Below are 26,594 nucleotides of genomic sequence, written 5' to 3' on the forward strand. Positions count from 1 at the left end.
ATAAAAATAGGGAGTCATATCTTTCACTTGGTAGATTTGGTCAATGTATTATGCTAAAATGAGATATTCTGTCGCTCTTTCAAACAAAAAAATAATGCTAATTTATGATTCTGAAGCGGTTCTTCTTTGTTCTTCTTCTGGTATTGAGTTCAAAGGTGTTCCTTTATTTGATTTCAAAAAAAAAAAAAAAATGATAAGAAAGTTTGTTGACGTAACACAACACTATGTTTGAAAAAAGCCTGACAAAATGGTTTGTTACAACACGCTGCCAATGGGTGTTTGATTACAGTGTGTTGTCAGCAATGAAATGGTTTCAACTGTCTGCCGCCGCATTCCGAGCCTCTCCGTGTACACCGTTCTCCTGGGAGAAAGATGATACTCGCCTTTGAGTGTTTGCTGAGCTAAAAAGCTACTGGCAGAGAGGAGAGGACTATCTAGAAAGAAATTAGCCACAAGTCAAGGATAACAGTCCGTGGGGGATATTCCGAAGGATTTGCAGCCTGGCGTTCCATACTAAGCAGCATCTCCTCTCGTTGACTATAGAGGGCGGCCGGCTTCAGCTAAATGAAAGAAAAAGCCAAAGCATGGACGCTTGCGTGTCCAGGTTCGGGCAGTGTGGATTGTACGTATTCTATGTATGATTTCCAAACCTTTGACACCAAAGGATGAAATGTAACCTCTTGATTGAAAATACTGCATTTTTCAAGAGGTGGGAGTAAAAAGAAACACCTGAGATAATGTGGTTGCATCAGTGTACACACTAGTGCTGCAACGATTAATCGATTAACTCGAATATTCATTTAGAAAAAAAGATTTGAATTAAATTTGGCTGCTTCTAGTATTCGTTTAATTAAAGTGGCATTGTAATGGTTAGTTTTGAAAGTGTTTGCATTTAGTTTTATTGATTTGGGTGGATACACGGCCCTCTAGTCTACCTCATTTCACATGGCTGAATCCATCTGCTTCCTGTTAAGACCAACATAAGCTAAGTTATTCTTTGAGCTAATGTTTTTTTAAATGCATTCGTAATTTAGTTTCTAGGTATATTTAGCCATTTTTTGTGGGAATGTGTGTCCGAACCATTTGTTGAGAGCATTGTAAAAAAAAAAAAAAAAAAAGTAAGCATTTTATAGCATTTAAGCTGGCGAACTTTTGCTATGGAAGTTAGCCAACTGTTCTTTTGTTGTAGATGCATCCTCATTTATTTATTTTTTTTATATCGTTTGAGGCTCAACTCAGGTAATTTTTTATGTTCCTTATCCGATTACTCGATTATTCGAACTAAAAAGTTAATTGGTTAATTGACTACTAAAATAATCGATAGCTGCAGCCCTAGTACACACCTTCATATAATTGGTGATTTGGCTGTGGCACAATGAACCATAAACTTTCAAACTCATGTCAATTGCCACTTTTACATGCTGACTTTTATTCATACCGATTCAAATCATTCCGAATGGAAATTTCACATCAGCTGTTTACATGTCACTTCATCTATTCCGATCCAGCGTTTACATGTGACTGCCTTTATTCCGAAAGGACGTTTGACAACTGCCGTCTGACATGCGCAGATTAATCAAAACAAAGCGTCACGTTGCAAAACATGGAGATCGATCGTCAGATCATCTGCTGTTTTAACTTTTCGAGTGGAAACAAAACTTCAGAATGATACGCCGTTCATTTAAAAAGTTGTGTGGGTGCGCTGTGCGTGTGCTTGGAAGCCATGTTGCAAGTGACGTTACTTACGTCACCAAGTGACGTCACCACGTCAGTACGGAGCATGCGCAGAAAGAACGCAACCAGACACCATTCCGCTTCCCTGCTTACATGATATAATTTTACTTCTAATCGGTTTGGGAAAAGGAATATTCCACCCCTGTGAATCGGAATGAAATTCCATTCGGTTTGGGCCTGTTCATTCCGAATGAGGTGTTTATATGGAACACATTTATTCGGTTTGAACAAATATTCCGATCGTAATTGGAATATTTGGCTCCATGTAAACATGGCAAATGTCTATTACGTTTGCACCACTTTTGCATCTATAGTAGAATGAAACTGTTGAATTTTGAATCCTCAAAGTGTGATGCTGCCACATTTTTTTCCTATTCCTATCTATTATAGGTTACGATACATCGTCATGTTTTTTAATTGCTTACTCCTGTTCGTTGTATAGTCGCTGAAAGGTTTTATAAAGAATCCAAATAAATTAAGTTTGCTTCTCATATCAGAATATGTTTTTCTTTTCTCCCTACAAACATAAAACATTACAAAAGGTTTGTTCTGTCAGGATGTGCAGAGAAAGTAGGATTTAGAGAGACACACTGGATGAATGGCAGACATTATTTCTTGCACATGTTCACAGTAAATCAGCTGTTAACATACAGGAAAGGATTAATGGAGGTCTTCAGGAGGAAGTACTGTATTAAAGATATCGACCAATATTATTTTAATCCTCTTTAAAATACACACTACATGGATTTATTTGAAATGTTGATGTCTGACTGAACAGGTCATTGTAATTGTCAGTGTTAATCCTACTTTTGAAAAGTAATTAGTTACAGTTTCAAATTACTTCTCCCAAAAATAAATTGAGTTAGTAACTCAGTTACCTCAATGTAAGAGAAATAAGTTACCTGATAAAGTAACTGATGTTACTTTTCATGTTCTGCACGTTATTACATGATCCATTCTATACAGTCTTTCACCTCAAATATGTTTTTCATTCGCCCCAAAAACGTTTTTCTACATTTTTTAAAATTTCACCTATATAAGTGTGTAATGATATACAAACGTTTAACCTTCAAATGATGTTTAACTTTCAATTTTTGTTTTTCCTGTTGTAATGAACCCGCACAGAACCGTGACCCCCGTATTGAGGTATGTACTGAACCGTGACTTGTGTGTACCGTCACACCCCAAATATATATACTGTAGACGGATACGTCATTCACTAAGTTTAAGGCAAGTTATTATTTTTGGTAATAAAAAACAACAAAAAAAATATTATTATATTGCAGCATCTACAAGGACAACACCCACTTGGTGATGATAATGCATACTCAAACGGAAAACAGTCCATTGTTTTCCAATTTATTTTGTATCCACCTGACTGTTCACGGACTGTATGTATTAAAAAAAAAAAAAAAAAAAAGTTGCCCAACGAGCGAGAACGTGAATGCTAACGCTCCGAGCCACCTAGCATGGTATACAAACTTTTAACTTTCAAATGATGAGATAAAAAAGAACGCGAGAACGCGAATGCTATGCTAACGGCCCGAGCCACCTAGCATCGCGTTTGCAATGGCCTTACAACCCCCTTTCCTCCTCCCCCGCCCTGTTCTGCTCTCTCCGTGTCTCCCGCGTCATTCAACCAAATTGTAGTAATGCGTGCCTTCACATTCCCAGTAACGGTAAGGGCGTTGCAAAGATGGGAAAAGTAGTTAATTAGATTACTCACTACTGACAAAAAATAACGCTTTTAGTAACGCAGTTATACTCTAATGCAGATATTAACAACATTCGTAATTGTCCATGCAAAATACAGTGGGGCAAGTAAGTATTTGGTCAACCACTAATTGTGCAAGTTTTCCCACTTGATAATATTAGAGAGACCTGTAATTGTCAATATGGGTAAACCTCAACCATGAGAGACAGAATGTTGCTGGTATTTTGGCCCATTCCTCCATGCAGATCTCCTCTAGAGCAGTGATGTTTTGGGGCTGTCGTTGGGCAACACGGACTTTCAACTCCCTCCAAAGATTTTCTATGGGGTTGAGATCTAAAGACTGGCTAGGCCACTCCAGGACCTTGAAATGCTTCTTACGAAGCCACTCCATTGTTGCCCTGGCTGTGTGTTTGGGATCATTGTCATGCTGAAAGACCCAGGCACGTCTCAACTTCAATGCCCTTGCTGATGGAAGCAGATTTTCACTGAAAATCTCTCGATACATGGCCCCATTCATTCTTTCCTTTACACAGATCAGTCGTCCTGGTTCCTTTGCAGAAAAACAGCCCCAAAGCATGATGTTTCCACCCCCATGCTTCACAGTGGGTATGGTGTTCTTCTAACCTCCAAACACGAGAAACTGTGTTTCTACCATAAAGTTCTATTTTGGTTTCATCTGACCATAACACATTCTCCCAGTCCTCTTCTGGATCATCCAAATGCTCTCTAGCGAACTGCAGACGGGCCGGGCCTGGACGTGTACTGGCTTCATAAGGGGGACACGTCTGGCAGTGCAGGATTTGAGTCCCTGACGGCGCATTGTGTTACTGATAGTAGCCTTTGTTACTGTGCTCCCAGCTCTCTGTAGGTCATTCACTAGGTCCCCCGTGTGGTTCTGGGATTTTTGCTCACAGTTCTTGTTATCATTTTAACGCCACGGGGTGAGATCTTGCATGGAGCCCCAGATCGAGGGAGATTATCAGTGGTCTTGTATGTCTTCCATTTTCTAATAATTGCTCCCACAGTTGATTTCTTTACACCAAGCGTTTTACCTATTGCAGATTCAGTCTTCCCAATCAGGTGCAGGTCTACAATTTTGTGTCTGGTGTACTTCGACAGCTCTTTGGTCTTGGCCATAGTGGAGTTTGGAGTGCGACTGACTGATACTGTGGACAGGTGTCTTTTATACCGAAAATGAGTTAAAACAGGTGCCATTAGTACAGGTAACGAGTGGAGCCTCGTTAGAAGAAGTTAGACCTCTTTGACAGCCAGAAATCTTGCTTGTTTGTAGGTGACCAATACAAATGTTCCACTCTAATTTGGAAATAAATTCTTTAAAAATCAAACAATGTGATTGTCTGTTTTTTCCACATTCTGTCTCTCATGGTTGATGTTTACCCATGTTGACAATTACAGGCCTCTCTAATCTTTTCAAGTAGGTGAACTTGCACAATTGGTGGTTGACTAAATACTTATTTGCCCCACTGTAAGCTATTAGCTTACAATATATTCACACTTAACTGGGATTCACAAAATACTGGGTTCCACACCGCACATTGCTTATTTGTGTCCACTCCACCCCATGTAGTCGGGTCTCCTTTTGACTCACCTCCCCTCCTCTTTCTCCTTGGTCATCAAGCCCCCCACATGGTGTCCACGGGTAAATATAATTAGCTAACAATCGCACCACTATGTTCAAAGGTAGCGTAGGCTTGTAATGTATTTTTTTGTTGTTTGTTCTTCTCTTCTTCAGTCTGATACCTTCCTTTCTGTCCACCCATACCCCCTTTCTGCTCGCTGCTTTGTCTTTATAAATAAAACATCATGAACAACCACAATGGGAGTACACCAAACTCTCATGTGATACATTAAAACTGTTCAGACCATAGAGACACTCAGATTCCCATTCTCTGTGATAAGCAGCTGAATAGGACAGGGTAAAAAAAAAATTTAGTATATTTGAAAGCTTTTCTCTTTTCTCTGTGTGCGTTTAGCATTACTGACAGATGAATCCAGGCTAGATTTTGTGTGAATGGCAGTTAGACAATGATAGGATGACACTAATTTGCCATCCATTATTTACTGCATGGGGGAAAAAATCAGAAGTTGAGAATGATTGATTAAAAAAAAACAAAAAAATGACTGGGACCCGTTCTGAGGGGTCCTTCGAATATCTTAATCACAGACACACTAAAAACAAGACCCACATAATCACAGCAAATAAAACATAATAATCACAAGAGGCAGGCAGGGAAATGAAATGCAGGGAGAAAACATGTTTTTGTCATTCAGCCGGTAGTCCCCGAGACAACAGCTGTTAGTGCCACAAATACTCCTGAACTCTCCATAATCATGACGTTATTGAGGCGAAGACAAAAAGAGCACTAATTGCAAGGGAGCAATCGGAACGCAATAGGTTACACACCCGGGTGATGTTGCACAATGCAAATGCTAAAGAGGGGAATGAAAAAAAAACATTCTGAGCACAACAGTGCGTTGTCGCTCATTTTCAGGCAATTACCTTTGCTCGTTTTCAACACTTTTAATAACCTCCACCGTTTCAAGATGACTTTTTTTGCTGTAGTTAAATAATTCTAGCTTCCAAGGATGTAATTGCTTGTTCTGGCATGCATACGTAAAAAGGTCCACCTCCTTGAGATGTGGCAGACTATTGTGGAGCACCTGCACCTTAACTGAGAACTAATCATTATTCCGCTTGGTGAACGTCTGATGTTCGGCACCTTTCGAATATCTTGTCTGCTCACGTAAACACTTGCTATGAATAGGCGGCCTCATCTAACGGCTTGCGCCTCATCTCGGGTTCAATCTTGACACTTTCCGGTTTCTTCCTAAGTTTTATTTCAGCTGTGTATCTGTTTAGAAACAGACAACTCAGTTTTTTCATTTGATTTTCCAAACTGTAAATCATCGTTTTCCTGTTCATGCACCGAAAGACAGGCGCACATGCATATTTAAGGCAGTCATGGGGGCCGTCTTTGTGAAGTGCAAAGATTTGGGATATTAATGTTTATTATCTAATGAGAACCGTGACTGTGCTTAGTAAAGTCCCTCAATCATTTTTGAGGAATATTATCTTACAAGTCATCTTGTTGCCTTTACAAAAACATTAACGAACATTATTATAGTTTACCATTATTCTCACATTTCATAGTTAAAAGTTCCACTTGTGTCATTTTCTACTACTGCAGCTTCCTCAGCTGACACTGACAGCTATGCGACTACAGGCAAAAATGTCTGGCTTATTGTGCTTTTGACAAGATTTACAAAACGCAAATATATCTGATTTGTGATTAGAATTGGCAAAGCAATCATACTTTTTTTCCTTCTGATTTGAGGAAATTAAAGACAGGACAAGGGTTTGAAATGGACAATGGACAAGTCATGAGGCATGTTTGACTTTTAAAAGTCCTGAGTAACCATGCTTTAACAAAAGACGACTGACCCAAATTTTGACGGTAAAAATTGATGGTAAATCAGCGCCACCACCCTGTCACTGAAGATTGTGAAAGTTCCTCCAAAATTAGAAACTTAAGTTGTTGTTCTTTTTTAACTGGTTTCTCAATGCTATGACGGGTCAGACTACAAAACCACACGAAAAACAACTCTTGAACGCAAACACTGAAGTGAACGTTTTTTGGGTGAAATTTTACTAGACAGTGCAAGGAGAGCCTGATTTCAGTGGAACAACTCACAAATTCTTTTTCTTTTGCTCTTGCCTTCTTGGGATATTTAGTTTACAACAGAGCAAGATTTTTTTTTACTGAGACTCTTTCTGACTTACCGTATTGGCCCGAATTTAAGACGGCCCTGATTATAAGACGACACCCTCTTTTCCAAGACTCAAGTTTGAAAAAAAGAAAAAAAATTGAACACCAAATTAGTTTTTATACAGAAAATAATTACAGTACATCCGAAACAAATGATTATAACAATATATTTGAGAGAAAAAGCATGTTATTTTGCCTCATTCAAATCTTAATATCTGAATATTTAAATATGTAAACTAAAGTGCAATCACATTCATAAATGAATGGCTTCTGGTTTTTTAAAATGTAAATAAACCAATCTATTGTGATAAAACAACAAAATTGCAATAACTGCATTAACCATCAAAGTGATGTCTAACTGTAACTGTAGTCTTGAAACAAATCTGAATAAGGAAAGACATTGCAATAAAAAATTGCAAACTGGTTAAACTTGAGAGAAGCTGAGATCTGTCATGACAGAACATCGCTTCAATGATATCTGGCGCCATCTAGCGTCGTGAATGGGTATAATGTCTAGACCGCGAATATAAGACGACCCCCTCTTTTTCAGTCTTATTTCAATGCAAAAAACACCGTCTTATATTCGGGCCAATACGGTATATCTGAAAATGTGCGGTAAGAAAATGGGATAGTCCACTGCATTTGAAGGGAGAGGGACTACACAAAATAGTTATTGATGAATTAAACATGCAACTGTTTTTCAAGTATGAGAGCTAAGGCAAAAGCAATAATAAGGATAACTTTAAATAGGAGAAATCTTCATTGTTCACTTTATATAAGACGTTTTAGGGCCTGGAAACTGAATGAAATTAGCACCACATTATGCACTTCGCAGACATCCTTAATGTGCATGAATTGAGTTTTGTAATAATGAACAAAAATTAATAAAACCCATTTACTGGTACATATCTCCCCCTTTCCCATGCCTCAATGTGACCAAGGTGATATGGCCATTTGGAGAGGCCGTATACACATATGCAGCACCTTGACCCCTCTAAATACATGTGTCTATCAAGCATATATGAATTAAGCATCCCCGGGAGGCTTCACCTCCTGAGCCGAGCAGCGTGTGACTCCTCCTGATCCATTTTACTGCGGCACTCGCTGGCAATCAGGCTTGAATTATTAAAGTGAGCAGTGAGCAATGATCAATTCATTGCGGCCCCCGCTCGCAGCCCGCCCGCCCGTACCTCAGCAGAAATGACATTGAGAACACTTGAGTAAGCCTCCAGACAATGCACATAAATATGACTTATGTCGGACCCGATATGTCAATAATCATAACTGTACAGGCTGAGGCCATGCCCAGAAATACAGTTTGACAGCGCGAGATGGATGCGCTCCGTACTTAGTGGTGCTGGTCATTTTTTTTCATCAAGTCACTCTAAAGTGAAAATAAATACATCTTGTTAATTTTTCACACACAAGAGTAGAGAGTTGTTAAGTACTTGGCCAAATTGGAATGATAAATAAATAAATAAAACAACTTCAAAATTGTGAAAAATCAAACCGTTTAGCTCTCTTTCAAACATCGAGGGCGTGACGGCTAGAAATGTTGAGACCACACCCCACTCAACTGTTAAGCGGTCAATCAAATCCCTCTTCAACAACGTGGATGTTATCTCAAACAGCGTCTTTCGAACACAAAAACGAGACTTCTTCAAGCCTGCAATAAATCGTACGAGTACAAGGTGCTCTATCACAGCCCCTGTCATGCTGCACTTAAAAAAATAATAATGCTAATTTCTTGCCTTCTTTCTGTGATGTGCATGGACTCACAGCCAACTATGAGGCACTCTAAAGTACTGTGGGGGAAAAAAAGTTTTTTTGTCAGCACATGTGTAATAAATCATAACCTCACAAGACGTGAGCATTGATTCTGCAGTACTCGACAGGTGTAAACAAAATCATAAAATAAAGGTCAAAGGGAAGTTTTGGGGAAGTTGTAAGAGAGCAAAAAAAAGATGCAATCAAAACTTTGCAAGGAGGCTACGAGCAGCCAAGATAAACCAGGACTCAGAGCCCCCAAAACTGCAATCTCCCCTTAAGCCGAAGAGTGGCAGCTGGCAGAACAGCTGGTGAATAGGATTAATGTCAGAAGAATGAAATAAAACTCAACATATGTCCGAGCCTGAGGTGTTGGGACTGTGCGTGATTGTGCCCCCGATGGATGCCATGTGTGCAGCTGGAAGGAGCTGCTGTGCCGCTTCACTCTCTACCCCACAAGGTCACTTTTAAGAACCGGGTCCATTAAACGCTACCGCAGCCAAATCAACTTTTTCTTCCACTCGCTTCCAGCATCAGCACAATTGATCGGCAAGTCAAAAATCATTTTTGTTATGCAGCGAATCAATCAGAACAGCCTAATTTATCATTTAAGTAGTGTAAATCCCAATGGACAATGCCCCCAAAAACAAGCAAATTGGATATCTGAAACCTTATTTAAATTAAAAAAAAAAAAAAAGTGTTGTTGCTCAATGGTGTTTGACATTACTTACAGTGATGATGAGTGGTGATGATGAGCATCTCTTTCCAAATGAACATAACATGGACTTGATTTGAATTTATAATTTCTATTTGATGTCAGTAATCATTTGGGCACCCGCACTGTAATAAATTAATATAATTTGATTCAAAAATTTAATTACCAGTTGCCTTGCATCGGATTTTTTTTGTTAGGATGCCCGGCAATTTAACTGTCATATATACACTCGCCAACTAATCAATGCTGGAAAAAAAACATTCCCATTTATTCATCTATGTTAATAGATGTGTGAGAGGAAACGTGAAGCTCTGTGATCACGGCCGTTCAGTGTGATTTAGTAAATTAATAGCTGCCTGACTCTACAAGGACAAAAAGAGACTAATAGGATTCACATGAATTCATTAAAATTTACAGTCAAGCCAAGAGTCTTGTATAGACAGCATAACTTTATTTCATCATAATTGCCGGACGACGAGCGAGATCGAAACGTAACATCAGGTATTTATAAATAAATAAATCATAAATTACGCGACAACATGGAGCCAGTGACTGCCACTTGTAGGACTTTGTATCAGAGCTGCACATAATCATAAGTCTGAGTGCGTGGGAACATTCTCAGCTTTAATAGTATATTTTAATTTCAACTTAGAAAACTAACTAAAGTCAAGGCAAGAGTGTATTTAATTTCCAGCACAGTTCATTTTCCCTTTTCAAAAGTAGTTAATTATTAAATCGCAAACTTAGTTTGTTTACAGAGATGCCAGAGTTCAGAATGCATAGATTTTGTTTACCGGAGCGGAAGACCAAAGGTCATTATTTTTTATATTTAATCTTCAATGAGAGAAAAATCTGCTTATGTAGTATCATTCCTCTAGCAACATTGTGAAACCTTTTATGAAGCTGGATTATGTGTTTTGTTTTTTTGTTTTTTACCATGCAGTATTTGCTTGCTACTATAGCGAGATCAAGTAACGTTAAAGATGAAACATTCACTTCCCTGCTGTTACTTGTCTCAATCTCCAGTTGTTGAAGTGGCTTAATCCACAATACAAACTGGCATGCTCTCTTTTATTGGCCCATTTCGTTCCCGAATGGGAGTGAGTCATAAAGACCGACTCTTGTCTGAGCGGGACATGTGTGTTAATTGCGTCAAATATTTTAACGTGATTAATTTAAAAAATTAATTACCGCGCGTTAACGCGATAATTTTGACAGCCCTAACATATATATATATATATATATATATATATATATATATATATATATATATATATATATATATATTTGTTTTATATCGAAAAGAGGTAAATACGCAATAATATCTTGTTAAAATCATGGCGTCTTTAATTATGCTCTTTCATGCTCTTACCTCCAGTTATGGTTTTGCTGTTGAATTTTTTTTTTTTTAATGCCCTCTTGTTCAAAATTTTTCCTCCCCCAGAAAATTGAGATTTTAAGCTTTCCAATGATGTATCACGCATGCATATAGGACAATTTTAAAATTTGGCCGAATTGGGGGTCGCAGAGCGAAACTGAGTGTCTTCTGCCATATCTATATACATGTACAGTGGGGAGAACAAGTATTTGATACACACAGTGTATCAAATACTTGTTCTCCCCACTGTATGTACTGTATACTGGATTAAAATTCATAGTCAAGTGTCTCTATTTTTTTTTTACACATTCTACCTGAAATACCTTCTCTGATTTTTTGCTCATATTCCACAAGTCACATGATCAACAGGAAGTTGCATTATGGAGATTCTCTGCCGCCCGTGGGAAGATGAAACATAAGTTAACTTGTTTATTTTAAAACTCTGGGTTAGTGCTATTAACTAAATGTATTTGACACAATCAAATTTAATTCATTTTTCAAATATATTTTTTGTTGAAATGCTTCACTGTGCCCAGTGTCAACATGCCTATTACGTTCAGTACTTTTTCTGACCAAGAGTATCAGTGTACAGTTTTCCTGTGGCCCAATATGTGTATTCTCAGATTCCAAGTGTTAAAAAAACAATTTCAAGTATATGAATAGAAACATTTTATCAGATGAAAATTTGTCATTAATGTTTTCGCAAACAAACATACTCACACAGATATATAATATATAACTGCTGTTAGAGGGAACCACGGACAGAAAGACTTGTAGTTCTTAAAAGATAAATGTTAGTATGAGTTATGATAATTTGATATTCAAACCCTTCTGAATGTTTTCGTTTTTATAAAATTTGAAAAATTAGTTTAACTAGTAGGTCGTCATTGTGGTTGACGACGCAGTGCACTCTGGGCGGTGACGTCACTGGTCAGCGCTGCCTTACATCTACAGTGTCACTTGTTAGCTACATAAACATGTCATTGTTTCTCCCCTTCCAATTTTAACCCAAGCGAAAAAATGATGAGCAGGAGAGCACGATCGATATTTCACAAAACAAGAAGCAAAAGCAATTAAATGAAGGTCTCAAGCGGGATTTGAATCCGCATTTCCTGTGCGACAGACGAGCGCGTAGACCACAGGGCTTTACTTCCGCGTGACGTTGGAGTCATGATTTTCCTTATAAAGCAATCGCAACTCACATGCACTGTCTGTCAATGCGGTAAAACCTGAAAGGGAACTGCAACTGAAAAGAATTCGAAAACGTGGCTCACTTCAGATAGCAAGCACACAACAATAACATATAGGGATGGCATAAAAGGGTTTATTTAACACACAAAAAATCACACGATTGTGAAAAGGGAGACACAAGAAGGGTCCGTGACAGTAGGTCCGGATCAATATAAAAAAATTAAAAATAATTTTAAAAAGTGAAAAAAAAAAAAATAAAAAAAAAAAAAAAAAAAACAAAGCAGAGGGGAAAACAATGTGAGAGTCATACAAACGGAAAAAAAAAAAAAAAAAAAGGCAATGATGCAACTAGCAACGATGGGATATACAAACTGTCAAATGGCAGCACGTCAATATTTCGACAAGCCACCTAGGATCAGTTTAAAGACACTGCTGATGAGCTGGAATTGGATGCAGGTACGATGTTGGGAACTCATCCCACAGCTGTGTAACAAAACAATCTGGCCAGCAGCAGAATGTGACAAATTCATGCCAGTCGTCATACTAGCTTCACTTGCTAGCTAGCACAGCTATTCTCCCAGTCCAGCCCAAACACGTCATCACCCTCGGCATGCATTGCCACGTTAAACTTGGCGCCCTCCGTAGGACAAAACATATACTAAATTTTATAGATTTTTAAATAAATGGCAATATTTTATGTGTTTCTAATAACATATTTCAGTAAAACAGAACAATTGTGGCTTATTAACCCTTTAACACCTAAGCCTATTTTGGCCGAATTTGCATGCATTTGATGTTGCCTTTATATTTCAAAGAAAAAATTGTTCACAATGGCCAAGTTGGGTCCCTTTTTTAAGGACACCTTGAACTTCATGTCCAAACTGTTGTTTTCTTCACTGACCAATTATAATCCACATTTTGGACCCAAAAAGACAAAAAAATCCCAAAATATTTTTTCAAAATTTGTAATGTTGATGTCCCATTGACAACCAAACATGCTCGACCAAATGTTTTGAAGCCTGATAATATTTATTCTACTTGTTAGGATGAACATTCAATAGAAAAAAATAAGATTGAATAGTTTTATGTTTGACAATTCAACACAAACAGCAAGTATGGTCATAGGCGTTTTTGGCCTTTACACATACTATGGTCAAAACGGGTTATATACAGTGCAAAATAGTGAGAAAAAAAAAAAAATATATATATATATATATCATCTAACACAAAAAGGGTTTGGAGGATATCTCTTTGTGAAGTTAGGTATTATACCCATCACCTTATCTAAAGTATTTACGTACATGCAACCAAGCTTCTCGAACACTCATCTTTATAAAATTCTCTTGAAGAAAAATATATATAAAATTGAAAAAAAGTATTTAAAAAAATATTGACAAGTAGTTCAGTTCAATTCAAATTTTTCTGGCATACAGACCAATAAAGTTTTTTTTTTTTTTTTTTTGCGAACTCAATAAAGCTTCTGCATGAACAGGTCACGGAGCTGCGTCACACACAACGTCACACAGCCTACTTATGGAGATAGAATAGTGCCAAAAGAAGTGAGGTTGTAAAATGAAAATTATCCCTGTAAAATGACCAATCTCCGTCCCGTTTGCGCGCTGCTGTCAGCCTGTCACTTCTACTCGTAGAAACGCCGACTCATCCTAGGAAAACAACGGCAAATACAGCTCATCTTCTTCCTTGAGTTAATGAAATAATGCATTAGCTTGCGCTAAATTTAGTTTTAGATTCATTCTGCACGTTTCAAAGTCGCTTGCTCAAACTGGCCATTGTTTGCTTCAGCATGCCTCCTTTTCCTTAGCTGGCACCTCGCTCGGAAATGTATCTATTTATATTTTTTCCAACAACTGTCCACATTCGGTTTGTCCTTCTTGACATCACAACAACTCTTGGGATATGTAGTCTTTTGTGCTTCTTTCGGTTTTGAAAAAGGACAAGAAATGATGGAAATATGGAGATAGATACATGGTCCATGCAGCGTTTTAATGCATATTTATGAGTGCAATAAAACTATAAAACTCAAATGACAATATCTCCCGTTTTTCTTGGTCGATTGACTTCAAATAAAAACTGGTGTGGACATCAACTTCCGTACTTTCAAATGAGACCAACCAGCGGCACGTGGGTGATGTAATTACGGCGTGACGAAGCTTCAAAGACGACATGGGTAAACGCGTCCATGCCGACACGTTCGGTGTTAAAGGGTTAAAGCCTACAATTATAAGTCTGAGGTTCCCTATAAAGTGAAAGCTTAAACTTTATATGTAGAATAGTATACACTTTGAAGCTTTAACTCTGACAATCTAACAACTATTGACTTTGGAAAAGCACTTTTAACTATACACAAAAATATTTTCCTATCCTTTTCATTGGACAATTTCAGAAAACCTTTTTTTTTTTTCATTTTATAATCGTATAAAAAGTTAGTACGGTTAAGAAAAATGCTGTGCCAGCAATATAACATCCACGTTTTCTGTGGTTTTAAAGTCACTATTCATCACTGTAAACTTGATGATATTCAACTGATAATGTGACATTAAAGCCTATTAAGCAGTGCGCCAGAGCAGACAAAAATAACAGTGAACATCGAAAAGGATATGACATTCGTCAGATGACTATACTCATTGCCACTCCGGCTTTACAGTGCAATAAAACACATTTCTATTTGTTCGCCCTGAGATGCATATGGCACTCGTAATATTACATTCGAACAAGGAGATGGAAAAGAAAGGCTGTGAGTGGGAGGAAACACTTGTTTCATCCTGCCGGATTAAAGAGTCTCTTTGTCACTCGTGTTTGACACGCATGATTGCAGAGAGAAGGAAAACAATGCAAATTTGTTAATAGGCCCTGAGTACGTGTGTTGTCATGTTGTCTGGTGTCAAGGCGGATCTCTGTGCCGCGTAGCTGACGTACCTGCGACTTACAGAACAAGCCTGCGATGTGCTCTGAAATCATTAGCGAGTCACACGGGTAGTGTGTGCCCAGGGTGTGGGTTACATGTCAACTATTTTGATCCTTGGTCAGATGAAACCGGCTCTTTTGTGGGCCTGTGGGCACAAGTACGAAGTTCGAAGAACTGAGAGCTAGGGCGGCGACAATGAGCAACGCTGAATCTAAACAAGGGTTCTCCCTAATTTTTACCTCCTCTTCCTCCTCCCTAAAACAATTTCAGGTTTGATTGTTTCCCATTCCTGTCATGCCCTGTTTCCCAGGCTATAGCCGGCTATTATTTATTCAATGGTGAGGGAGGTTTCACAGCCTCCTGACAAATATAGCAGCATTAATGGCCTCAGCCTTCTTATGTGTCAGCGTTTCACCATCACTGCACCTCTCCAAATGCTGCCGCGTCAAATAAAACAGTCAAAGTGATACTGCTGCTATTTTTCTTCACGAAACAAAACACAAGGCTCTCACTGGTGAGCGGTGATATAATTAACTGGATTTGATATGCAGTTGACGAGGTATACCGTGTGAGGACAAACAAGGCTCTGTGTAACTCTGGCTGTGATTTGTCTCTAAGAAACACCCGTTTCCTCCTATCAAGGGGTTCCTGTGCAGCCAGAATGGCCAGGATCACAATGGGAGTTTTGTGCCGCTCGGGTGCAAGGGGGGGATACGCTGAACAGCTGAAACCCAGGAAGATGGCCCCTGGAATGCTCCCCAGCAGTTGCTACTGTTGACTAATCGGAATATGAGAAGTGGGGAAGGTGATCTTGAATGCAAAGAATGGAACATTGAAGAAGCAGCTGCTTGTTTTGTCATGTGAATGACGAAGACAGCGGCAGAAAGGGGCGACAAAATCTATATCTTCACTTGTGTAAAGTGAAACCTGCAGGGAGTGCGTCCGGGTGTGTTGTGCGACAGATCTGCTTTGGGACTGATAGTAAATACATAATTCAGGAAGAGGACCGGGCACTATGTTTGGCCTGTACACACGCTGTTTAGCCCCGGGCTCGGATCTCTGCCTGGCACACGAGGAGCTTTTTCACCAGAGAGCATAGCCAGGAATCAGACAAAAAGTGGACAAATGTTGAACGAACTGAGGCTGACCTAAAGATGCGGAACTAAAATAAGTTCAGTGGTTGGTGCCTCGAGATTCAAGTGAGCTGACGTAAGAGTTTTTTGGGACCAAATGTTTTGCTTTGACTTTTGTGTGCAAACTTGAGATAAGAGCATTGCAAAGTGGGAGTGAACTCAATTCACTCACTTTCCACTTAACAGCAGCTATGCAAATTGCAAGCAAAAAACAAATAAAATAACATGTACAAATACTGATGCAAACATTCTGATTCTAACATTAGCATTGATCATCAAAGTTTTAGAAGCAATGATATTTGGACACAAACAGTGAAGCAACACATATAGACAAATACTAATATAAAATACTCAGAGGTAATGGTGTTATACTTGTATAGCGCTTTTACACCTTTCAAGGCACTCAAAGCGCTTTACTCTACATCGCGATCCACCTACTAGTGACGCAGCACCAGGAGCAATGTGGGGTTCAGTATCAGAGAACCGAACCCACAACCTCCGGGTAGGGGGACAACTACTCTACCACTGAGCCACGACATCCCCGGGTGTAAATTTTTTATCCTCCATTAATACGAATTAACACTAACTGATTCAATTTCAGTTGAAGGAGAAGAAAATAGTAAAAACAATAATTATTTGCGTTTCCGTGACTGATTTATACTCCCTCCTTCTGGACAAGGCAAGTACACCAGAAGGAAAAGCACAATCAAATGAATTGCGGCATATTCTAAATGTGTTTTAATATTGCAATATTATACAGTATAGTCATTTTTTTTTCAGTTTTGAAGAACACAATGTAGAAATTTTTATGTCACTTAAACGCGAGAAGAGTAAAAGTTTGAAAAAACTTTGACTAGATAGGAAACAGAGATTGTGAGGGCCAGGCTACAGTTTTTTCCCCCTAAAGTTATAATGTCAGACTGGCAGACTGCCCACGCTGTACAGCCGAAAAATCTATTTAACGTCTGCCTCAGAGGGCGACAAGAGGCTTGATTGGCAGAGAGCAGAGAGCAGCTTTTGATCATATGTCCTAACAAGCGATTCCAGCTCATGTCTCTTCAGCCTGAACAGATCTGCATTACCTATTCAAACAAAAGTGACAGACCCAAGCGCTGCTCCGCTGGGCTGGTACGCAGCGCCTCAGGCCAAGACAGAACACACACATTTATGCACCCCCCACCAAAAAAAAAAAAAAAATCCCCCCCACCCTGCTGTAGCAGACATAAACCTGTAGTAAGTCATTAATCAGACAGATAAATTGCATCAAGATATGTGAGTGAAAGATTTTGATGAAAAAAATGAGCAGCGTATTATTAAAAGGGGATGGGAAAATGCTTGACTGGTATTTGGCCAGTGTGCACACGAGTCCTGCCAGGAAGATCCTGGGCCTAAGCAGTGGGACGCTGCACCCAGAGGAAACACAAACAGCTACGTGGCTGAAGAAGGCCTCGAAATCTGCAACCAAGGCAACCGGATTCTCGAAACCCTCATTGCATATGCATGGAGTCAGAGGCTCATGCTCAGATCATTATAACAAAGATTCCTATTAATTAGGTGGGGTAAAGCAGAAGCAGATGACACGGCAGCTGGGATGAGATGAGAGGGGAGAAGGGAGGGAACGAGGAGAGGAGGGAAAAAAGTGCATCAGTCTGTCTGGGGGAAGGGAAGGACCATTTTATCATATCTAATATACAGTACACCATATTTTATGGAATATCACATATATTCTGTACTTTAGTAATACGACTCTACTGATTGATTGATTTTATAGGTTATATTTTCAAAATTATTCAATTAGCCCCAAAATAAATCTGATGGTACGCTGTTGCACCTGCAATCAATTTCCTCCAAGGCTGCGTGTGGACTCAGCGGGGGTCGCGCCGCTGATGGAGAAAGTGTTACAACAGAGTTGATCAGCGCTAATCAGCGCCCAAACTATTCTCTTCCAAAGCTTTCCCGCAGCTTCGAATCTCATTACACGCCTGTCGTAATAGAGCGTAATGACCGCACAATGATGATCGCTCAGCCTGGTGTGCAGTCATTAGACAGTGATAATACACAACCGCGCAAGGGGGATTAAAGTTACAGATAACAGAGTGTGGAATAAAGACTGAGGTGGGTCCAATGTGGCATTACGAGTTTAACTACCATTCCATGTAGTGTAATCCTGAGGTGGCTCAACTTTTCACTTGTGTCATGCATCATGACTAATGAGTGGATTTATTGGATTGAAGATTTTTTACCAATTTTGGCACCGGATGAGTTAATAATCTAATCCACACATCTAAAATGATATCTGAGGGGCCGTTTACATGGTGGCTCTCCGAGAAGACGAAATATTTCATGTTTTCATTTATATGGGCCCGTCTCCATTGGAACAATGTTGCAATTCCGAATGAAAACGATGTAGTAATCATGCCAGGCCCTAGGGGGCAGTGCAGATTTACAAGGCGACAGCGAATGACCCCACCAAAGTTCCTCAGCCCGGTAAAAAATATTCCTGCCCACTTGAAGCGATGGCATTTTTCTTTTGTTCAAAAAGGCACAAAAATGGAAACATTCAACATATTTAATTTAAAAATATTATTAAAACAGTAAATTAAAGCTGACATTCCGCCATATTTGCTGTTTTTAATGTTTAGTAGCCCCGCTGCGCACGCCCAATGTGACGTGTACGAGTGCTGACGTTATCGGCGCGGTGTCGCGCCGCGGGAGCCTTTAATATGCATGAGGAGATAGCCCTCCTCAATCCCCCGCAATCGAATTCATCCACTTTGGAGGCAGGTTTTGCGTCTTCGCTGACACCATATGCACGCGAGGAAACTCCGCAACACAGTCATTGCGTCTTATTGTCGCAGAGTCGCCATGTAAACTGCCCCTGAGATAATGATTTGGTGTGTTTAATGTCAAATAATGGATGAAAACGTCCACAATGCCAACTAACAGCAGTGTCTAATGATTGCACCTGCTGACAAGCAGCTTGACCTTGAGCCACATGTTATCCTGTCCATATTTACATTAGTTTATTTGAAATTGAATCATGTGTTGAGATTGTGCAACTGCTCAGGTAAAACTCCTTTTCTGTAGAAAAATCATAATTTAGCCCAATGGATTCAGCAGGTTAAAATGAATATTCATCAAAAACAGGATAACTAAAGAATATATTATCATGCTCAAGGATGATTCAACAAGTAGAACTATGCGTGAGTGGAAGTCCTTAAAAGACTGGAAGTTCAAAGCCTACACATCTTCGACTCCCCACACAGAGTATTTTTGCATTGACTTGTGGAGTATTGATTCAGACGCCACATTAGTACATTTTATAAAACTGTTCTACTTGCATGCGAGACCAATGACGGCAGTCACCTTGTCTTTTTAATAATGCTGGCCATTTTTCTTTGTACCCACCTCAACCTCTTATACTTACATTTTCAACTCTTGACGAATGCTGTCGGGAGACGCAGCCGTAAATAATGCATTTACAATAGCTAGTAAGTAAACATGGGGCACAATCGTTAGCCCTGCTGGCAACTGCGCCTAATAGGGCTTTTACAGCAAAGGTGACTATTCAGCTAAATGCAGCGCACACTGCTTGGAGGACATTTTCATTCATTAGCACAATCACAAGCACTTAAAGCACTTTAAGGACCCACAATGGAAAAGAAGAGTAGACGCATTCTGCGGGTAAAAGGGCACAAATATAGACTGAGGAATGTCCGAGTGCTGCCCTGCACAACTCTGTGCAAGCTGGCTATTGTTTTTAATCCAGCTGAGTAATTAAAAGTCATTGTGAGGCTCAGTACCATTAAACAATTCCTAATTTATTGGCTGCCATTGACGAATGATCGCTCGGCCCTCCCACTCAAAATCGATTGGATGTCTATGACACTGACAAGACATGTGCTCATCCACAACTCTTGTGGTCACCATTTGAGTCCAAGTCAGTAAGGACAATGAACTGTTCTGACCGTGTGAGGGAACCCCTAAGAAGAATGGTAGCAGATGGTGAATAGTCTCCAAGGACCTCGGTGATCTTGATCACACAGACACCAAAGCGGCCGAATTGGACACAACAGTTGTCTTGCTTAGATAAGCGGTATATTTAGCTCATCTGTTGCTTGCAGCACATTAGCAGTGTCATTAAGACAACAAATGGCTTCTCTAACCTTCTTGTGTTCTCTCCATCCTGGCCTTTTCAGTCTTCTGCTATATCTGTGTCCATAAACAAAAAAGTCACAATTTGATTTCACTCATTTTCAGTGAAGTTCCCTTTTCTTTTTACTGGAGAGTCCTTTTCCCTCCCTTTTTACAGTAATCACTGATCATCACCAATGAAGCTTCCTCAAGAGCTCTCCGAATTTGAGTGTCTCTCAGTTCCTGCGGCATGGGAACAATATTCTGAACTTTGTGCCTCTCTTGTCTTCTGCCATTTCTCCTTCTTAGAAACTAATTTCCTCTGACAGGGGACTTTATTTCGGTGGCTGTGGCACATAGTGCATGAGGCATACCAAGTCTCTATTATTAGCAGGAGATTAAAACAGCTGTATGACACTCCAACGTACCCTCTCCTCTCCGCACTGACATACGGCCCTGGATTACAAGATGCACTTGACCATTTAAATTTACGGCACCAACCAAGCTTCACCAGCTGAGGTTCATTACCATAACGCCTGGCATTGCCATAGAGAGATCAGGGTGAAAAGCAACTTGATGAAGCAAATATATAGTGAAAAGTCTCAACATTTTAGAATAATGGATTTGTTTGAGACATCTCCTTGGTTAAATACACATTCATATACAGTGAAGAGAAGCAGATTTATCTGCCGTAAAAGGACAAGTCTCTTATTACCAGTGTCATAAAAAGACTGGCAAACGTATACTTAAAAGTTGAATGGGGAAATTATTTTTGGGCTAACAGAGGTCTAATTTATTCATCTGATGTAGTGCTTAAGCTAAGAGCTCCCCAGACACTAAATGAGACACATGCATTCCCAAGGGGGCTGAACATTTGATTGGATGTAGTTACATTACTACAGCCCTAATTAAGAAGGGGGATGTGTTCCTGGAGCTTGTTCAAATATTTGTTTCTTTCACCAGCCTACTCTTTATAGACTGCAGGCTCTGGCAGAGAGAAACCAACATAGGAAGATGTCTTTCAGATAGGACGCAGACGTCAAGATTTAAAAAGTGTCAGAATTTGCAATGGCAGTGAGATGAAGAAATTTATCTGACAGGTAAGTTTGTATGACCTGTAAAATGCCTAAGGATGAGCTGAAGTATTACTGTAACGCAGAAGAAGTTAAGAAGATAGTCAGATATTGCAGAAAGCCACTTTGAAAGCTGCATTCCAGGAAATGTTTTTCTTCATCCAAAAGAACAAAACAGAGAGGAAAGCCCTACCGTCTTGCTCTGTCTTTGTCATCTCCTCCAACTTCTTCTGCTTCAGTGTGTCCACAACGTCTGCCAGGCTTCCTTTGCGGCGCTCCGGAGTTCCAAATGCTGATGCACTCAGCAGGTCGCCTCGCTCCCGGGCCCCCTCCTCAGGCTTATGTGGGGAAGTGGAATTGTTGCGAAAGGAGTACAAGGAGCATACTTTATTGCTGTCAGATTCCTGAATGACAAAGAGTTGACAATGACAAGAGATGAGTGGTTTCCTTAAAGCTGATTGACACAATGTCAACATTGTAAACACTGATCTGGACGTATGTAATGCCTGCTTTCCTGATTACATACAGCAGTGTCTTGTGTCTTCAACAGAACTCGCAGCATTGCTAAATAGGACTTGATGTAGAAAATTGAGATGAAATTATGAGATACACTTGCATAGGGTATATTCACACGGTTTGACTTCAGCTGCCCAGACTACTCAGAGAAATCTCCTGACTGTAATTCGTCAAATTGCCTTTGAGCGTGCATTTGTGTTCAGGTGACTACTGTGTAATTTGTTCATTTTCTAGTGCAGACCTATTCTCAGCTGAGTGCCTGGAGATGTCGTAAATCTGTGTCCTGTCACAAGCTTTTGTTGTTTTTCCCAATCCCACCTGTGCGCGGTTTAGTATTTAACTTAGAATCTTGTCTTTAGCCGGCTGGCTGAGTGCTCCCTGTGCACAAGCACACATGAAGGGAGTCGAAAAGAATGGGATGTCGCTTGAATGGGAGAGAGAGGGAGCAATACACTGCAGATGTGGGGTTATAGTTGGCACATGGGCCATTGCTGAGCACTACATCTGACAGAAGGTGGTGTTAATTATGGTTTGTGGAGCAGAAGGTCGCTAAGCAGCAAGGAGCCACTGCCTTTAACAGGGGAACAGTTAGGTGTGATTTAAACATTCGCCCTCATAGTAAGGAGCGGAAGGTAGTGTTTTACTTTCAAGACCTGTCTTGGATCATGATCACATTTGGAAAGTCTACATCTGGTCTTTAAAAAGTCTTGATTTTGACTTTGTCTCTGGGATTTCTGGTGTTGGGCAAGTATTGGTCTGGTTTTGGTCATGCTCTCAAACAACTTGAGGAAGCATTTCTGTATCCAGCAAACAATCTACGTGATAGCCATTTCTGGATCAATATTTGGTGAGTAAAATTAATGCACCAAAATGCAATTCCCCATTGCAGGCAGAGCTACAACAGTGCGTCGGGTGGTCTGGTACCAAGCGCCATGGTGGCACGACTGTCTGACCCGCTGTGCGCCTCCCAACCTTGTGTTGGATGATTATGCAGCATGGCAGAGACAGTGGAGAGTGCTTGAGGCTAGCGGAGGAGTGCTGGGTTAATCAGCTGGCACGGGTTCAGGGCACAGCCTCCACAGACGCATGGCACAGCAGTGGAGTCAGGTAATCAACACACTCTCATTCCTCTTGCCTTATGCCTATTTTCTCCTTTGTATCATGCCACGCAGTCTTCTGATACTTTTCTTTTGTACCCTTGTTTTGGTTGACTTGTCTCATTCTATTTTTTTTATTTTCAGACCCTTTAACAACTGTTATATCGTAAAAGAAACTAGACTAATGAGGTTTCAGCTGAGTTTCAATTACAAATTCCTGATGATGTTTAGGTAGGTTTTCTTCACTACCTTACAGTGTTGTGCTCAAGACCACAACAAAGTCCAGACCAAGACTTGTACAAAACCAGAATGCACTACAAGACTTTTGGGGTTCTGGGCCAGGACCAAGACCAATTGATTTGTGAAAGCAAATCCAGATGTGTGGTCCTCAACCAACACCTGTTTGAGCGAACAGCACTAATACAAAGTACCTTGCACTCACATAACTAGGAGATTTTCATTTTGTGACTGTATGCATGTGTGTGCATACTGTATATGTGTTGAGGGTCTCTGTGACCAACTGCAGAGCCACTTCAGAGGCCCTCTGGGTGTCTTTACTGTTCTGCCGTCTGTCAAAGACAGCCACCTGCCTCTTGTGCGCATCTCGCTCACAAGTGCTCGCTCTACTCTTCACTCCACTAACATCAAAGTAGCTACGTACTAAGAATGCACAGCATCTGGAGAGTGGCTGCAGATTTAGCTTGACAAAACAAGCCAGCGAACAACACTCAGCTACCAAGGACAAGACATGCGTCTTTTATAGCAACAAGAATGCAAGCTCAAGGGAAGCAGAAAAGGCCAAGTCTTCTGGCCATGATACAGTTGGGATTTGTGTCATTGCTAATGTTTAGGGGAAAGTTCCTCTGTTTACGCTGAGAATAGATGGTGCTTTAGTATTTGGCAGAGCCACTTATACAGAGACCTCTGAGGTTTCATTACTCCAAGGGGCTGGAGCCACGGATAGAATATCAGCTTCTTTGTACAAGCCAGGGACAATGAATGCCTACTGAGACTGGATCGGCAAAACCAAGGGGAGATTAGTAATACTGTGGTGTATGTTTGCGAGTCTAAAACGGAAGCCTAAAGAATTGCAAGTTATTTGTTTTTCTGACTGGAATCATAGGGTTGCAATAAAATACATTTCATTTTTCTATGAACCGAAATCATGATTTTTGGGGTGAACAAAAATAAACACCCCCCCTGGCTTATTTCAAATCGTGTATTTGTTTTTTGTCAGCTTCAGTGCAGGTGCAATTGTTCGTTTTGTATTCTGTCTCACCATGCGCTGCTGGGCAGATACCAAACTGTCCCAGTCATTCTCTGGCGGTACACTGCTCAGCGGCTGAATTTCATCTGGGTGGGCTTTTCCATGGAGCAGATTGTGCAGCGGCAGCTGTGGTGTGCAGTGGGCGTCAGCCGTCTCCTCTTTTTCCCAAGACAAGTGGTCCTGGCTCATGGCATCATCTCCATCAACCACAGAGGCAAAAGGAGATGTGGCTTGCTTGGAAGACATGACTCTGCTATAGAGTGAGAAAAATACACTTTATTATTACTAATGGAATAGGTATGAGCAATGCAGAAAAAAAGGCTGGTTTCGCCACAAAGCCTCAAAGATGTGGTGGAAGTTAGTTTTAGGAACTACAAGAAGTGCACCTGTGCAACAAAGTTCCACCTAACTGCCTGCAGGGTCCAGAGCAAGCTGTGGGGTCCCTAATCTTTTGTTTAATGCAGATGGATGGCTTGATCTTGGCCTGGAACTGTGCCTGTTTGGGGCTTGGGCCAAACCCCTTGATACTCAGGCAGTGGGTCAGCCAGACAGTGGGGCTATCAGCCAGGAATAGAAAACAACTTCACAAATAATTGAACCATTCATGCATTTTGGAAAGCAAATTTGGATTTTAAGAAGCGCATCCAAACTTTCCTGCTTAAAAAGTAACACGGTTCAATAATTTTAATGTAATTTTTGTTATAACAAATTCTAAACTATAATAAATCTGACTAACATTTTCTCATAAGTGTGTTATAAATAACTTCAAATGACCATTCTAGGTGAGTAACAAACATTGACTTGTCTATTCAAGTGTGGTACATTCATCACACACTGGTGCACTGTGACAGATCAGCCTAAACAGGGAGTGGGCCGAAACAAAGGTGGCCTAAGTTCATGTCACATGTCTAAGCAGCTGAACAAATAAGCCCACTAAACGTACCTGTCTGTGTGTATGTTTACCTGTCTGCAAGTCTGTCAGTGCTTATAAGCATTATGCTTATATCTTTGTGTAGCGGGACTCTGCCTTTAATTTGAATCCGTTCTCCTGTAAAGTGTTTTCATCGTGTACTGTTAATTGAAAATCCCCAAATCCTGATAAAGCTCAGAAAGTCCATTACAATTCTAATCGAGGGCTGAGAAATGGAAGTTTGCATGTGCGCTAGGGGACTTTTTACACTGACGTATTTTTTATTAATGCTCCCAAAAAGCCTGGGCCAGAAGTACAACAAACGCCCTGTCCTCAATGGAGTGTGAGAGTGAAACAAAGCACTGCTTTTGTATTACACATTAAATCAAGTGGCATTATTTTACCTCTAAAATATTCAGTCTCTCAGGCACTTTTACTTGAGTCTCCAGCCATCAGTCAAACTGCTGAGGCGTGAGCAAGACAAGGGGATGGAGGTAGAGCGATGGAGACTCCATCCTCCTGTAACATGTGTCTACAGCAATCTTGTTAAAGAATGCAACAGATCTGCGGCAGGCTCCATAACAGTATTTGTCAGCAGGAGTTAATAATTTATTCGCAGAGCAAGGAGGTTCTGTGCTCAGGCAGCTAAAGAGTGCCGAGAGCTGCCTTTTCCCCGCCCCTCCTCCCCTTCTCTGACGAGCCCCATACAATACCACCTCATATCATTGAAAGGGGAAATAACTCTTTGAAAAATATCTAAAGGCAAGTATGGTATTTATTTCTCATAGAGGAGCTGGGATCACACAGTGACGTGATCTAACGGCTTTTCTCAGCGGTAGATCGGTGCTGACACAATAAAAGCAATTTATGAGGAGAAAAATAAGGAGTTACAGTATATTCATTTCAGTGTGGGTGTAAGCATGTGCAAATGAATCATCTTCCCCAAAAGAAATCACACATTTTACAAGCTTGGTCTAAAATGCAAACAAAACAGCCATCAAATGTATTCTGGAACTTTGGAGCGACGTCACCTTGGGCAACTTTGCCTTTATATGGTAAAGACGGTAAAAAAAAAAAAAAACAGTCGGTACTTCAAGTTCATAAATTCCTGACAAGCTGCCATCCCTCACGCTTGATTACAACGTAACAATGGACAGCTAACAAGCCAAACTAATCAATAAGTCCATGAAATGCTGTCTTCTTGCCCACTTTCTCTAAGACAAAGCCCCTAGTGATATTGAGGAGGCAGCC

General features: G+C 40.2%; 1 protein-coding gene across 5 annotated transcripts in view; it reads right to left on the reverse strand.

The window, feature by feature from the left end:
* sox6 (SRY-box transcription factor 6) overlaps nt 1–26,594 on the reverse strand; it is a 202,737-nt gene that overhangs the window by 114,310 nt on the left and 61,833 nt on the right. For 4 of the 5 annotated variants that reach the window (XM_057820051.1, XM_057820286.1, XM_057820123.1 and 1 more), the window contains 2 exons: nt 24,446–24,686; nt 21,747–21,957 (listed from right to left, as the gene is read on the reverse strand). In XM_057820051.1, coding sequence (XP_057676034.1) covers nt 21,747–21,957; nt 24,446–24,686 — 452 coding nt within the window. The remainder of the gene's footprint in view (nt 1–21,746; nt 21,958–24,445; nt 24,687–26,594) is intronic. The other variant, XM_057820200.1, reaches the window with a different exon arrangement.

This window comes from Corythoichthys intestinalis, chromosome 1 (genome assembly GCF_030265065.1).
Source record: "Corythoichthys intestinalis isolate RoL2023-P3 chromosome 1, ASM3026506v1, whole genome shotgun sequence".
Classification (NCBI taxonomy): Eukaryota; Metazoa; Chordata; class Actinopteri; order Syngnathiformes; family Syngnathidae; genus Corythoichthys; species Corythoichthys intestinalis.